General features: G+C 36.3%; 1 protein-coding gene across 1 annotated transcript; it reads left to right on the forward strand.

Moving 5' to 3' along the window:
• Positions 1–9357: 9357 nt before the first annotated feature.
• Positions 9358–13274, forward strand: LOC135216137 (uncharacterized). The gene is made up of 2 exons (XM_064251221.1): positions 9358–9435; positions 11119–13274. The coding sequence occupies exons 1-2, from the start codon at positions 9427–9429 to the stop codon at positions 11638–11640; spliced, it is 531 nt and encodes a 176-aa protein (XP_064107291.1). The 5' UTR covers positions 9358–9426; the 3' UTR covers positions 11641–13274.
• The last annotated feature ends 490 nt before the right edge of the window (positions 13275–13764 follow it).

Consider the following 13764-nt stretch of genomic DNA (forward strand, 5'->3'; position numbering starts at 1 on the left):
GAAAATGAAGCCCCGAACATTTCACACACTTTTGACGAAATTCAAATCTACATTGCCTACTCATATGGTTAAGATTCCCACATCGAAAACATCCTTTTAGTATTTTCAAACGCTGAAGCTTTGCTTCTGGAGTGTCATAAAGTTTGCATTTAAATATAGAATGATTATTTTCACCTTCTACACAAAGTGTACAGTAAAACTTCCTAACCTCAGGCAATGTCTTAATAGCCAAACTAGTAGTTTTCTGTCTAACACTAGATTGAAGAGTACGTAAAGGAACTTCACTTTTCAAGCAATTTTCATACCTCTCACAGGCAATAAAGAAATTGTCCATTATCTCCTGAACAGAAGGATAAGTCTTTGTAGTAATCTGAACCAATTCCCTCTTAAACTTGTCATTAAGTCCATTCCACATGAAATATTGAATAAAATCATCAGGAGTCATTTTAAGTGTCTTCACAGATTCAACAACTGTTCTTAAAATGGAAATAAATTTAAAAGGGTCATCAGATTCCCCCAATCTTAAACTCGTCAATGTCTTTATAGTAGATGTTTTACGAACTACTTCCGAGGCAAAGGCTAACTTAAGCAAGTCTTTGGCGTCCTTGAATGTCTGCTTGTCAGCTTCCAAAGAATTCAATAAAACTTTAGCTCCTTCCTTCTTACCTGCTGTCTCAAGGAAGAAGTAACAAATCCCTGTCTGGATAAGTAAATGATTGGGTAGTGCTTTCAAACTCTGAAATAAACCTAATGAAATCCTCCCCATCCGTACTACTGAACTGGTAATGGAGCTGTGGGCTGTTTAAGAAGACTTTTAGCAACCTCAACATTTCCAGGTGCAGATACCACCTCTAGGTGGGGAATACAATATTCTATCTTATCGAAAATATTTCAATACACGTTGCAATCTCTGACTCCCTAGTATCCTCACTGAACTCCCCATCCGAAATTCTAAGGGAAAAAATCTCATTCAGATCAATAGGTAGCTTTTTATGACTTAGCAGTACACTTCTTTCAGAGATTTTTTGCCCAGTACTGAGAGCCGAAAAAGACTCAATACGATTATAAATATCAGTAACCTTCTTCCTGATTACCTTGCGTTTTGAAATTAAAGTTTTAAGATCAGACATCGTGAAGGAATAATTATAAAAAATATCAAATTCTTAAGTCTTTTCAATGTGATAGCAACTAAACATTTACCGTCACCATCCAAATCGAAGGGCTTAATAGACAAGGATTAACTTCCAAATGGACAAAAAAATTAAATAAGTAAGCAAATATATAAAATAGTCAACCTAGACACCGTGGATAATGCTTCAACGAAGGAAAACTCAATTCTTAAATAAAACCGTACCGATGAAAATGGAAAATAACAGCGAAACACGTCTCTCCCCCTCCCCCCATTCCGACTTTACCGAGCACTTAAGTGAGCTAACGACCAACCTCCACATACACCACCTGACGTGCCCCACGTTGGGCGCCATATACAGAAAACGAATTCGATAACAATATAAATTTTAAGGTGGTGAAACATGGAGGTAAAAATAAAATACAAAACTCAATTCAGTATTTTAATAAAAATGTATAAAGTACGATCAACCATATTAAATTAACCAGCTCCTCTTTAGTTTCAATGACCTTGCTGTTATCGGCTATCGACTCTGCATCATAACCTGTAAGTCCAGACAGTTACATTATAAACAAGAATAGACACCGAATAACTTTAAAAATTATAATTGAATGGCACCAACTTTATATGAAAAAAATATAAAATCGCTTAATCTACTGGCAATACACAAGAATTCTTTATTACCAATCGAGGATAAATTGGTCAGGTTACAATTAGCGGTCGTTACTGCACCCAGGTAAGCCTACCACACCTACAGTGAACAAGGAGGGAAGGGACCTAATTACAGTTAGACCAACGATGTCAAATATTCTCAAATAATATCGACATATAACATCAGTAACAAATTAATAACCCACCAGCGGAAACCAACCCAATCTGTATAACGGGTTAACACTGACCGATACAATCCAACTTTAACACTAGCACTCACCGAACTGTACGAGAAAAAAGGAAGGTAACGAAAATATTACGACGCAAAACGCATGAAAAGTTTTATATAACTTGTCCTTACAGAGTTATTTTATTATTATTTATAGGTCACGTCAGGACTTCTGAAACCTCAACTAAAAGACACTAATGGCCTTTACCTTAGCTAAAGGGCGAAGCATGTAATGGCTTAAGTGAAGGGTTTCTATCGATCATGCGCTTCATGCAGAATGCGAAGTCCAGAGATGGGAGAGGAGAGAGAGCCTGTATTTAGTGAAGAACCATTTCCGAAATCAAAGCACAACGCCGACAGGCATCCATTTCTAATAACAAATCTGTCCTCCACTCAGCGTTCTTCCTCGCAGCCCAACACTCACGGTGTCCAAAAGGGTTGTATGAGTGAACCCCTTAAGCTACAGTCACAGTCGAAGTAGCAGAATTCACTGACGACCATTTCTCCGCCGTCTCACACGTTAGCTCGAAAACCAATACAAAGATTAGTTCCCGAGAATTATTGCTTGCTTGGTACTTAAGACCACCCAACAACAGATAAGGCCATTATGCAACTACTTAAAACTACCTTCCAAAAAAGCCTGTAAAGACATTTTATGTAAAACAGTCATGCACACAGAACATTTGGCAGCGAAAATTACCCCACTCAAGTCAACACACAAAACTGCGTGAGAAAATATTATTACAGAATAAACTGAGAAAATATTAGAAAAAAATTTTACAGAAAAATAAATTACATTTATTTTTGTACACCTCCTTAGGAGTCCATCACTTTTCTTACTGTGTGTGCCGTTTCTAGGATCACACTCTTCTGCATGAGTCCTGGAGCTACTTCAGCCTCTAGTTTTTCTAGATTCCTTTTCAGGGATCTTGGGATCGTGCCTATTATTATTATTATTATTATTATTATTATTATTATTATTATTATCATTATTATTATTATTTCACGTTTTTTTTTCTATTGTGTTCACGTGATTTTTTTAACGTTTATAAATATTCATTTAATCTCTACAATTAGAACATTGATGACTAAAACACTCAAAAAGCACTTTCACGCTCATTGTAGGTAGTAAGTTACCAATGATAAAAAATAATAACAAAGTAATATGTGCTCTTATTTACTCAAGATGTAGCTCTCTAAAGGTTATCAGTGTTTGTCAAAGCGTTTGATTAGCCATTAGTTTAAGCCGGAATATTTTTCGTTATACAATTGTTCTTTCAACTGTTCCTCTTTGGACGGGTGGTTTATGTGCTTGCCTAACGATTCGGTAGTCCCGTGTTCGATTCCCGGCTCTGCCAAAGTGGAATCAAAGGAATTTGTTTCTGGTGATTAGAAATTAATGTCTCGACATAATGTGGTTCAGATCCCACAATAAGCTGTAGGTTCCAAGCCATGTAAAAATATCTACTCCCTCGGCCCATCCCTAGGAGGGCTGTTAATCAGCTCGGTGGTTTGGTTAAACTAAGATATACTTAATTTTTCGTTGTTTTAACTTTATGGAGTCTCTTTATTCCCAAATCATTGCCCGAGTCCCCTCTTCCTTAATTTCCGGAGTTGCTGGACTTTTAATTTTGCATATTGCACTTAATCTTTTGATGCATTAATACGAAATGTCTTCAAACGTTAATTACGTTATTGCAAACGTAGAAAGATTTCTGTAACTTCCTGGGATTTTTTTCCCCTCCAGCTGTTATTAAAATTGCGTTAAGTCAAAGGCTGACTGTAAGTTTCTTTGAAATAAAATGAAACTGCTTATTTTAAACAAATCCTTAACTTATGCCGATTGGCCTACCTTCCTGCCCACATTACTCTTGCAGTTGTCAAAGGCTTCAGCACGAGCATTATTCCAACACGAGAGAAATGCTGAATTCTTAAAATACTTCTTCCGCATACAAGACAAACTGCATTAAATTATATCGAATGATTCGCTCACACTTAGTTTCGAGAATTGGTTAGTTTAGCAGCACCATTTTCATATCTTAATCCTTCATTGAGTTATATATTTTCATTGTTACCCAATAATGAGCAATAGTCGTTGCAAATCTCCTTTAGTAATTAACGCTCTTTTTTGTGCTTATCGACTGATTTTAGATCGGGCTTTGGTGAAAACTATAAGCAAGATTTATTCGGAAATAACGCTGTCATTCCAAACTTGGTTTGAGGTATTGTGCAAAAAGCTTCTACTTAAAACGTAGAAACATTTGAATGGTCAAATCTGGGAGGCTAACTAAATATAAAACCCACAGAACTTCCAAGAGTTTCACAGCTAAACTAATGATCAGTAACTACTTTAACGAAAAGAGATTATTAGAGAAATCTGTGGTTTTTACAACAGCAATTTCCGTATTTCCTATAACATTCACGATGTCTATTTCTTTTCACAATATAAAAACCTAAAAATCACAACTGATTGCTTTCACATCCATAGTAGCTGGTGACCTCAATCTGAAATTAGTTATTTTTTACGTGGTACTAATCAGATTCAATTGTCATTTCAGACACTAACGACAGTAGCTCTCTGCCTTATACTCTGTTTGGTGTCATCCAGTCCGAGCCCCTCTGGAAGCGAGCTGGAACCTGGAACTGGATTAGAGGCACCGTTTGGAGTACTACCTAACGGAGGAGTAGGTGCAAGAAGCGGCAGGTTCTTCAGGACGAGACCATACCATCATCCTCCTCAACACAATGTTCACCACCCAAGTGGCCCCCACCCCGATAGCCATGTCAGCGGCGTCCATAATGGGCATGGGTATTTGGGAAATACTGTTGTCTACGGATATTACCCATACAATGGACTTCCGCAGGGTTCATCCGCCGTTACGCATTTCACTCCCATCTATCACCAACACCGCCATTATCCCAGAAGGCACCATGTCTACGTAGGGCGCCATATTGCTCAACACGGTCTGCGTCAACACAGAATTAGAAACCGCCACCATTATCTGTACCAAGTTACGTAAGAAAGGAATCGTCAACGTCACTAATAAACCGCGCGGTCAGAAGTTCACAAATACGAAGACCAATAGCACTATAAGGATGCGCACAGCAAATATGGCCACAATAAATCTTACACGACTGCCTTCAGATACACTATTGTCTTCTCAGAGTTTCTACTAAGCAACATTTTTCTCCTACTCTTATACTAGCGAGACTAATTGCAGTTAGACATTCCTTTTTTGTCTGTATTGTTTCACTCTTTAGTTGAAAATAATATGGCAGCTATTCCTTAACTGAACTAACTAGGTTTGTTCCTATTTAATTTCTTGTCTTCTTTGAAGGTTCTAGATAGAAATTACATTTCATTCGTCATTTTATATGTAGCAATTTATTCATTATAAAATATGTACCTAAATGTGTCACAGAAAGACTTTTAATGTTGCATATTGTTAATTACTTGCTAAATTTTTCTTAGCAACTTCTCAATCTTTTAAATAAAGTTTACCTCCAATGCTGGAAAGATTCCTTGCCACCAGTTTTACTGACAGGGGTGAATTGTAAAACCAAAATCTTATTATTCACCTATTTTTTTGGATTGGAAATTGTTTAAGCCACTCCTTTGAAAATTTATTTTCCCCTTTGCTTCCAGTAACTGCTAAAACGACTGCTGTTTCTTCCTCGAATGAAGTTCATTTGTCATTGTCATTAGCAAGAAAGTAATACAGGTGAGATATCAGCTTTTTAGTCTCCAGAGAACTGTGCACTCCAGACTGTATTAGGGATTCAAAATTTGTTCTTATTGATAATAACTTTAATGCTTTCAGGCTTTTGAACATACTAGACATTGCAACTTGAGTTTTGGAGCTTAGTACAAACCGGTTTCAACTGACCAAAAGAAAGAGATGTTCTTGCTGTTTGTAAAGATCCCAGACCTATCACGTCTGGTTTACAGCGTAGTGTTAAGAAACCTTTGACTTTTTCATTAAAAGGAACTGCTATAGTGTGCAAGTTATGTAAATCATATTTATTTTTTCATTTATTTTTGCTCACACCTAACAGATCGACTGGCCTGCTAGAACAAACAAATATGTAACCAATCAGAAAATCGAGCAACTAGTGTGGCATGAAGCAAAACCAAGCTTAATTGCTAACCTAATCTTGAGTTGCTCTTCAGTTTTACTATACTTGTACCACTGTATTTTATGTTTCTGAATTTTGTCTGTACCTGTTTTTACCTTGAAGACCAGATTTTCTTATTCGCACAGCAAAAAAACTAAAAACCTGAATCATCTATTGTTTGCCGAGTAGCCTTCTTTTGAAAACATTCCTCACTACAGAGACGATGGCATTAATAGAATGTGCTTTAGGCCCTTTATTATGATTCTGGTGGAATACCGCTGCGCTGCCGGGTTGTTACGTGTATATCTTGAAGACAATGACGCTCTACGCGTCGGTTTCATTTACCTAGCAATGGCAGTCGCGATTTATACCAAGATTTCCTTCACAAGCTTTTATCAAGAAACAGTTAACCTTAACGCCATTAGCATCTGTGCCTCCACATTTTTGATATGTTACTCGTTTTGCAGTTACCCAGTGATTGTCGCTTTTTCGTATTCCTTTTTCTTAAAAAACTGTGACCAGTCTTCTCAGGTTTTATCAACAATAATAGTCATAATTTTTAGAAAAAAACTGTAATCACGTTACAAACTGGCTCCTTTGAATTAATTGCTCTGGCCTCTTTAGTTACCACTTTCTGCTTATTTCTGCTTCATTTGTTCATCCCTTTCATTCACTACTCATCTCATATTTTCCATTCCATTTTACTCAAGTTTCGTAGCTCTGGTCTTTTATTTGATTTAGGTATGTGCCTTTTATTTGAGAAAAGTTTGCATAGTAAGTTAATGCCTTTTGTATGATACCTATCAAAGTGTAAAATGTATAAAAAATAAATATTATGCGAATAAATCTGATGAATATACAACTGCATAGTTCTTATCGTATAGATATGTATTTGAAAACTGACTTAGATTTTCTATTTTAAGTGCTTTACTAGATCCTGAACAGCCTAACAGTATTTACAATAAGCTATTTAGAAAGAAATGGAAAAGTAAATAAGCGTAAACTTTTGTAAAACTTCAATGCACAAGGTTCTTTAAATATCTCTCTCTCTCTCTCTCTCTCTCTCTCTCTCTCTCTCTCTCTCTCTCTCTCTCTCTCTATATAAATCACATATATATATATATATATAATTAGTATATATAACATACATATACATGCATATGTATTAATATTTATATATACAAATAAATATACATATATATTGACACATATATATGTACTTACATAAGCCTGCGAACACGACCTTATTTGTACATCCTCTTGCCATGATGCATTATTGAAAGTACTGTGGTAGTTAACATGGCGTATATATACCCATGATTGCATCCCCTCCTCCTTGTCAAGACAGAGAATGCAAAAATCCAAATATGCCTCTGTCTAAGATGGCAATTTAAATGGTGATTTTAAATGGTAAGAACTTTTATCAATTTAAAGTGTTCCTTGAACTTCGATTGATCGTGATTTGTTAAACAAAGTGGAAAGACTCTCATATTATCCCAGTTTATTGTCAGGGTACCTTACAATACTAAGGATTTTCCTGTTTTAAAATGCACTTAACTCATACTCAAGCAATCTGCAGCACTCTTCCCATTTTCTTCTTTTTTATTATCTGAAACTCACGCGTCATTGCGAACAATGGTGAACGATAAATGTCAAAAAGCAAAGGTGGTTTCTTCAATAAACAAAACAGCGAAGGCTTTTGAAACGTGTAACAGGCTCATCCGTCTAATGCATTCATCTGCCATTCTATGAGCTCTATTATGGCTGCTAATGATGATTAATCAAGATGCGCTGATCCCCTTTTTATCTTTACTTCGATTAGGTTATCATGACAAAGCCTATACCGGTGCCAATTTATGCACTAAAATCAGTTTTGAACTGAACACATGCAAAAGGTTAACTCCGAATTCACCAGGAGATGGACATCTGTACAATAACTATTTTTCATGGTTTCTGTAAATAGAAAACTGTCCGGCCGCCATTTTTCTGTCCGCCTTCATATCTTAGAACAGATCTTAGAACTACTGAGTCTACAAATTGGAATGTTGGTCATCCACTCTCCATTCATCAAACATCCCAAACTACAGTCCTCTAGCCTCAATAGTTTTGATTTTATTTAAAGTTAAAGTTACCCATGATCGTGCGCCTGGCAACGCGACAACACAGGCCACCACGGCCAGCTGAGAGTTTCATGGGCCGTGACTGAATTTCATACAGCATTGAACACTACAGAAAAGTCGATTACACCGAAGAAACTTCTGAGTATTTTTTACTTGCTTCATGTTTTTTGTTTTTTTTTCTGCTGTACAAGTATCAGAAGACAGTTGTTTTTGCTGACATAAATCGATCGCTTTTTCTGGTGTGAATTCAAGTATATCAGTTATGAAAAGAAAGAGACATGACAGAATATGCGGGCTTAACACCCGAGAAAGCTTTAACTTAAGTAATTGATTAATCTGGACTCATCCGGTGTCAAAACCAAAAATGTCACTGAAAACAAGATTTATGTAAAATCATAGGCTATTTATTTAACATGTCTAATTCATAATCAATGTAAATGTTGTCACATATCATCTGCATCAACATACTAAATAGGTTTGCAATACAAGATAAATAAAAGAAAGAATTGATATATAAATTCGTGATTAAGGATTTTGAATACCTTATGAGGACTTCTAGTTGGCCTGGTAACATTGTACTGAACAAACATTAATTTTTCGCTAATCCACTCATATTTAGGTTACTTTGTGATTGACTTAGATTAAACGTCGTGCATAACCATCGTAAAATATATCAGAATGAAACACCAATTTCTTAGCCAGTTGGAAAGACCGATTGATGGGTCGAGAAAAAAAAAAAAAAAAAAAAAAAAACAGAAGTACCATAATAAAAAATATTTGCTTAAACTACAATTAGCCTCTTTTAGAGAACAGGTAAGAAAGTTGCGTGACTTTGCGAATGTCACCGGTGTTGTTGACATCGACTGAGAGCGGAAATGAACGATAAACAATTTCCTCACATAAAAACGTATGCACTATCTAAAACTGACTAAGAACGTAGGTTTAGATGCTTCTGGAAGGATCATAATAAAAACACAAGGAAATCGTCGAAATCTTTTTCCAAGCTTTCGAAATGCATCTTGTTCGAAAAACAGCATACGGAGGCAACTGGCAACTCCGACGGATTCCACGTCTTAACTAATATAAAAGGACTGTCATTCGACCGCAAGCAATAGTCAAGTCTTATCTGTTGGACTTCCAACTGAGGGTCCTGTTCCTTTGCAAATCTGCAGTACGCCTAAATGAACGTGGTGAGCAACTTGCTAAAAAATTCGATACATATTGCATAAAAAGCATTTTATTCATAAAGTAACTTGGTTTTGACTTTAATGGCTTTTCTATGTTATATTACGAATCTTCAGTTAGATATAAAGATTAAACCCGGACCCCCTCCCACAATAAATCTCCTTAGATATATCGTGAGTCAGATCATGAAATATGAAATAGTTTAAAGTGAAAAACACAAAGTGTAAAGATACGACCCTGATGTTTGCGGATAGCATTAAAAGAAAACCATACCTGGATACCTTCTATATGCATTATTATATAATACATATATATATATAGTTATTATAATAATAAGTAATAATATAATATATTATATATATGTATATATATATGTATGTAATAATATATATATATATCTATATATATAATATGGCCTTGTGTACTATTGATAGGTGAGCTTCTAGGAATCGAACAGGCCCAATTTGTTTAACTTTAATGATCGTGAAATTAGTAGTGCACTGTACATGGCGCCCCATGGCATTAATATAAGATGGTCACCAGACCAGGTATGACAAAGAATAGCGATGCTCACTGATCACAAATTTAATTATGTAGAGAATGTGCTGCAAATGTATGTATGTATGTAAGTACACACATATATAATATAAATATATATAAAATTCTGTCAATATCTGGTCTGGTGACCACCTATTAAGATCAGGTAGTATCATATACAGCACACTGCAGACTTCTTGATCAGTGAACTTAAATAAACAAATTGTGTCTGTTCGGTACCTAGCAGATGCTCACCTATCAATGAAGACCATATATAATCTCCCAAGGCTGCTTGTAAGACTTGGAACCTTTCCCAGAACCAGTGCTTAGAAAACTTGTAACAAGCAGTAGAAGTCTGGTGCGTGCAGCAATGGATCACATTAATGCGTAAAAAAAAAAAAAAAAAAAAAAAACTCCTGAATATTATACTCAAATAATAGGACAGTATGCAAAGTAGGGAGACAGGGATATTCAGTTTTATTTGAGGAGGGTGTCCAGGGGTGTGAAGCTCCCCGCTCCCCGAGGCCAGGTCAGGGCACGGCGCCTTATGTTAGGTTAGGATGGTAAGGTCTGGTTAGGATTTTTCACACCTACCCGTCTCCCTACTCTGCATCCGCGTCAAATAATATTATCTATTCTTCTGAACAGTTCCATTTGAGAACAGTTCTTTAAAGAATTTTCGAAACAAAAATACGAAGAGTTTTCTTTTTAAAGATCATTTCGAAAAAATACGCCATTGTTATATTGCAGATTACAGCATTTGAATTAGGTGCTGATGAAAAAACAGTAATAAAAAGTCTTACATGCCATTAGATTTACAGACATTTTAACAGTACGATTGATAGGCTATGCTACCTGGGAATTATTCATCAAAAGTTTTATTAGTGTAGGTGTTAAGACAGTTAAGTAAATGGATAGCAAGCAAAATATGGTGAATATTATAACTGAACAAGTATATATATATCATTATAAATATATCAAAAGTTCCATGGGCTGGTAATTATTTCTTCCCAAACAAAAAATTAATTTCTCTTCACAGTTTTGAACACTGATAAACTATAATCACTAGTTGCTTCCACGTACTTATAGCAATTTAACCCTAATTGGAATCAAATCTAATAATCCATTATTTTGTTCCAATGCTATTCCAGACTTTAGCGGCGGCAGTCTCCTGCATTTTTCTCTGCTTGGCGTCAGCCAGTCCCAGTCCCTCTGGAAGAGACGAAGAAGTTGGAGGGTTCTTCCTGCACGGAATAGGACTGGAGGCTATATTCGGAAGGCTTGGCGGCTTTAGTCCTAGAGAATTCAGGCGAAAAAGAAGACCCAAGAACATCCAACAGCTCCTCAAAGGACCTCTCTTTCCCCTCCCTGAGTACTGGTACCAGTACCAAGAAGCTCTTGCTTATGCGGAGAGCCATGAAGAATCACACGGTGGGCATGATAATGATCACGGAGGTTATGGCAATGGGGGATATGGTGCCAATGGTGACCACGGCAACGGAGGTTACGGCAATGGGGGCCATGGTGCCAATGGTGACCACGGCGAAGGGTCACACAACGGAGATTCGCACAATTCCCATGAAAAGACACATTTTGCAGTTATTCCTGACCCCTATCGACCCGGAGGGCGGCGTTTCTACACGGGAACCCGCAGCTTCACGCGGATACCATAAGTACCGATAGAGGTCCATAATGAAGTTACCTGTGATAGTAAAGGGCAAACTTGATGTTGCGGTGTCCAAGGTCCTCATGGTAGCAAGAACCATTATCGCAGGTAATGATGCTGATGAGTTATTTGAATTAAATATTTCTCCGCCTCTTTTCTGACCCACCTTAAATGTTAAAAATATATATATATATATATGTTTTTGCTAATGCTATTTCATTCACAACGACTCAGTATTGATTAATTCACTGTACTAATCAGTCCCAAGACGATATATATACTCGAACAGAAGAGATGCTGAAAATGCAAATCTGATCTGAATATTATTCATCTACAGTCTTTACGAATACAGTGTTTCTACATTGTTTATTGATACTATTTTCTTAAAATGCATCCCGTTCAGTTACCAGAAACTCCTCCATGTTAATCCATCCATTTTACTTCAAGCAATATGCTGGCTACCTTTATAACTTGAAATGTGTCCTGGACAAAAGTTATGTCCCGAACCATACTACATCATTTCGTCTTGGAAAGGCAAGAATGATATTTAGGTAAAGTAATTTTCCTTACACATGCCGGAAAGAGTCTTCTAGAGCTCTTCTATTGATGCCATTAAATTAAAAGGCCTCAACTTTGTCACCGATCTACGGCTGCTTTCCTCGACTATTTTCTATTCTGATGAGGTATTCAAATCCAGATTCACTGTTGTAATTGTCCTTTCACTGCAAAGATGCGTATTTTCACTTTTCCTTTGACTAAATTTTCACCTTCAAAATATTATGGAAGGAATGCTTTGATCTTTCCCAATTTCTTTTTCCTCGCAATCTTAAAAAATTCTGCTCTCCTTGAGATGATTACTTATTGAAATAATTACATTATCATTGAAGGTAACATTGCATCCGATTACTGTCAATGTGCAAATGGGTTGTTCGGCCGTCTTAAGACAGAATTCCGATTTTGATGTAAACATTCACTGTCTAGAGAGAGAGAGAGAGAGAGAGAGAGAGAGGCGGAAAGAGGTAGAGGTAGGGAGGGAGATGGAGGTTATAATGAAAGGCAAACATGCCACAAGAGTAGTCTGTAGAAACGGAAGTGTGATTAAAGTACCGATTTTCAATAACAGTATTATTCAGCAATTTCAAAAGTTACAGGACCTGGCCTTTTATTCCAATAATAATATATATCGTATGTTCATATGCTGTACTTTCATATACTGTAGTCATCCAGAACAAATCGCAAACTTTTGAATAGTTGCTACTTTATTCTTAAGTAATCCATGTTTACCTGTCATTCACAGGCCTTGTTTTTAAACACCTTATATAAAAGCTCAGTGGGAAACAACAACATTTATTATGAACAGATTTTTTTTACATATATTGTAACTTTCCTTCTTGCCTCAGGTATACTAAAAAGACTGAGCAAATTCCTTTCTCAATAGGTAAAATGTTTTTTAGGTCAAATTATACAATGATAAATTGGTCAGCAGAGAAAAACTAGGAACTCATAAAAATAAAATCTTGAAACCAGTAACAGATTCGTCAAAGGTGAGAGGTTCTAGGGCCGGGTGTTCAGGATAAGCAAGAATCGTTTGCCTGTTTGTATTTAATTTCTTTTCAGTAATTACCAAGGACACAGGGGTCACTCGTCAATGTACTAATAAAGTCATTATGAAAATACTTGTCTATTTATGACACCTTATTCCTAGAATAGTTGATCGATTAGCAGACTAGACCTTGATTCCGTTCTCTTGTCTCCTTAGAATGCCGAGAGTGATAACTTTCACTTTCGAAAGTCCTGTCCCTTTTCAGCCTCAGATGCCTAGAGTAACTTTCGTTAGGTAAAGCTGAATAAAACTGTATAAAAACACGAAAATGTAAATGCATGAAAAACAATGCACAGTTTTTCATGGAAATCAAGCGAATACCAGCGTGCAGGTAAATAAATGCACACTCAAGCCTGTGGCGTTCAGGTGAAAGGTCAAATAAGTATGCACAGGAACTTAGGTAAGAAAAAGAGAAAGTTTTTATGAGTCTACACCCAAGATAAAATTTAAGCTGCATTGAATACGCTGATTCAAAATCTGAATATGCTTTAAATTTTATAAGAATTTGGATATAACATTTCTGATAAA

This window comes from Macrobrachium nipponense, chromosome 6, assembly GCF_015104395.2.
Source record: "Macrobrachium nipponense isolate FS-2020 chromosome 6, ASM1510439v2, whole genome shotgun sequence".
NCBI lineage: Eukaryota > Metazoa > Arthropoda > Malacostraca > Decapoda > Palaemonidae > Macrobrachium > Macrobrachium nipponense.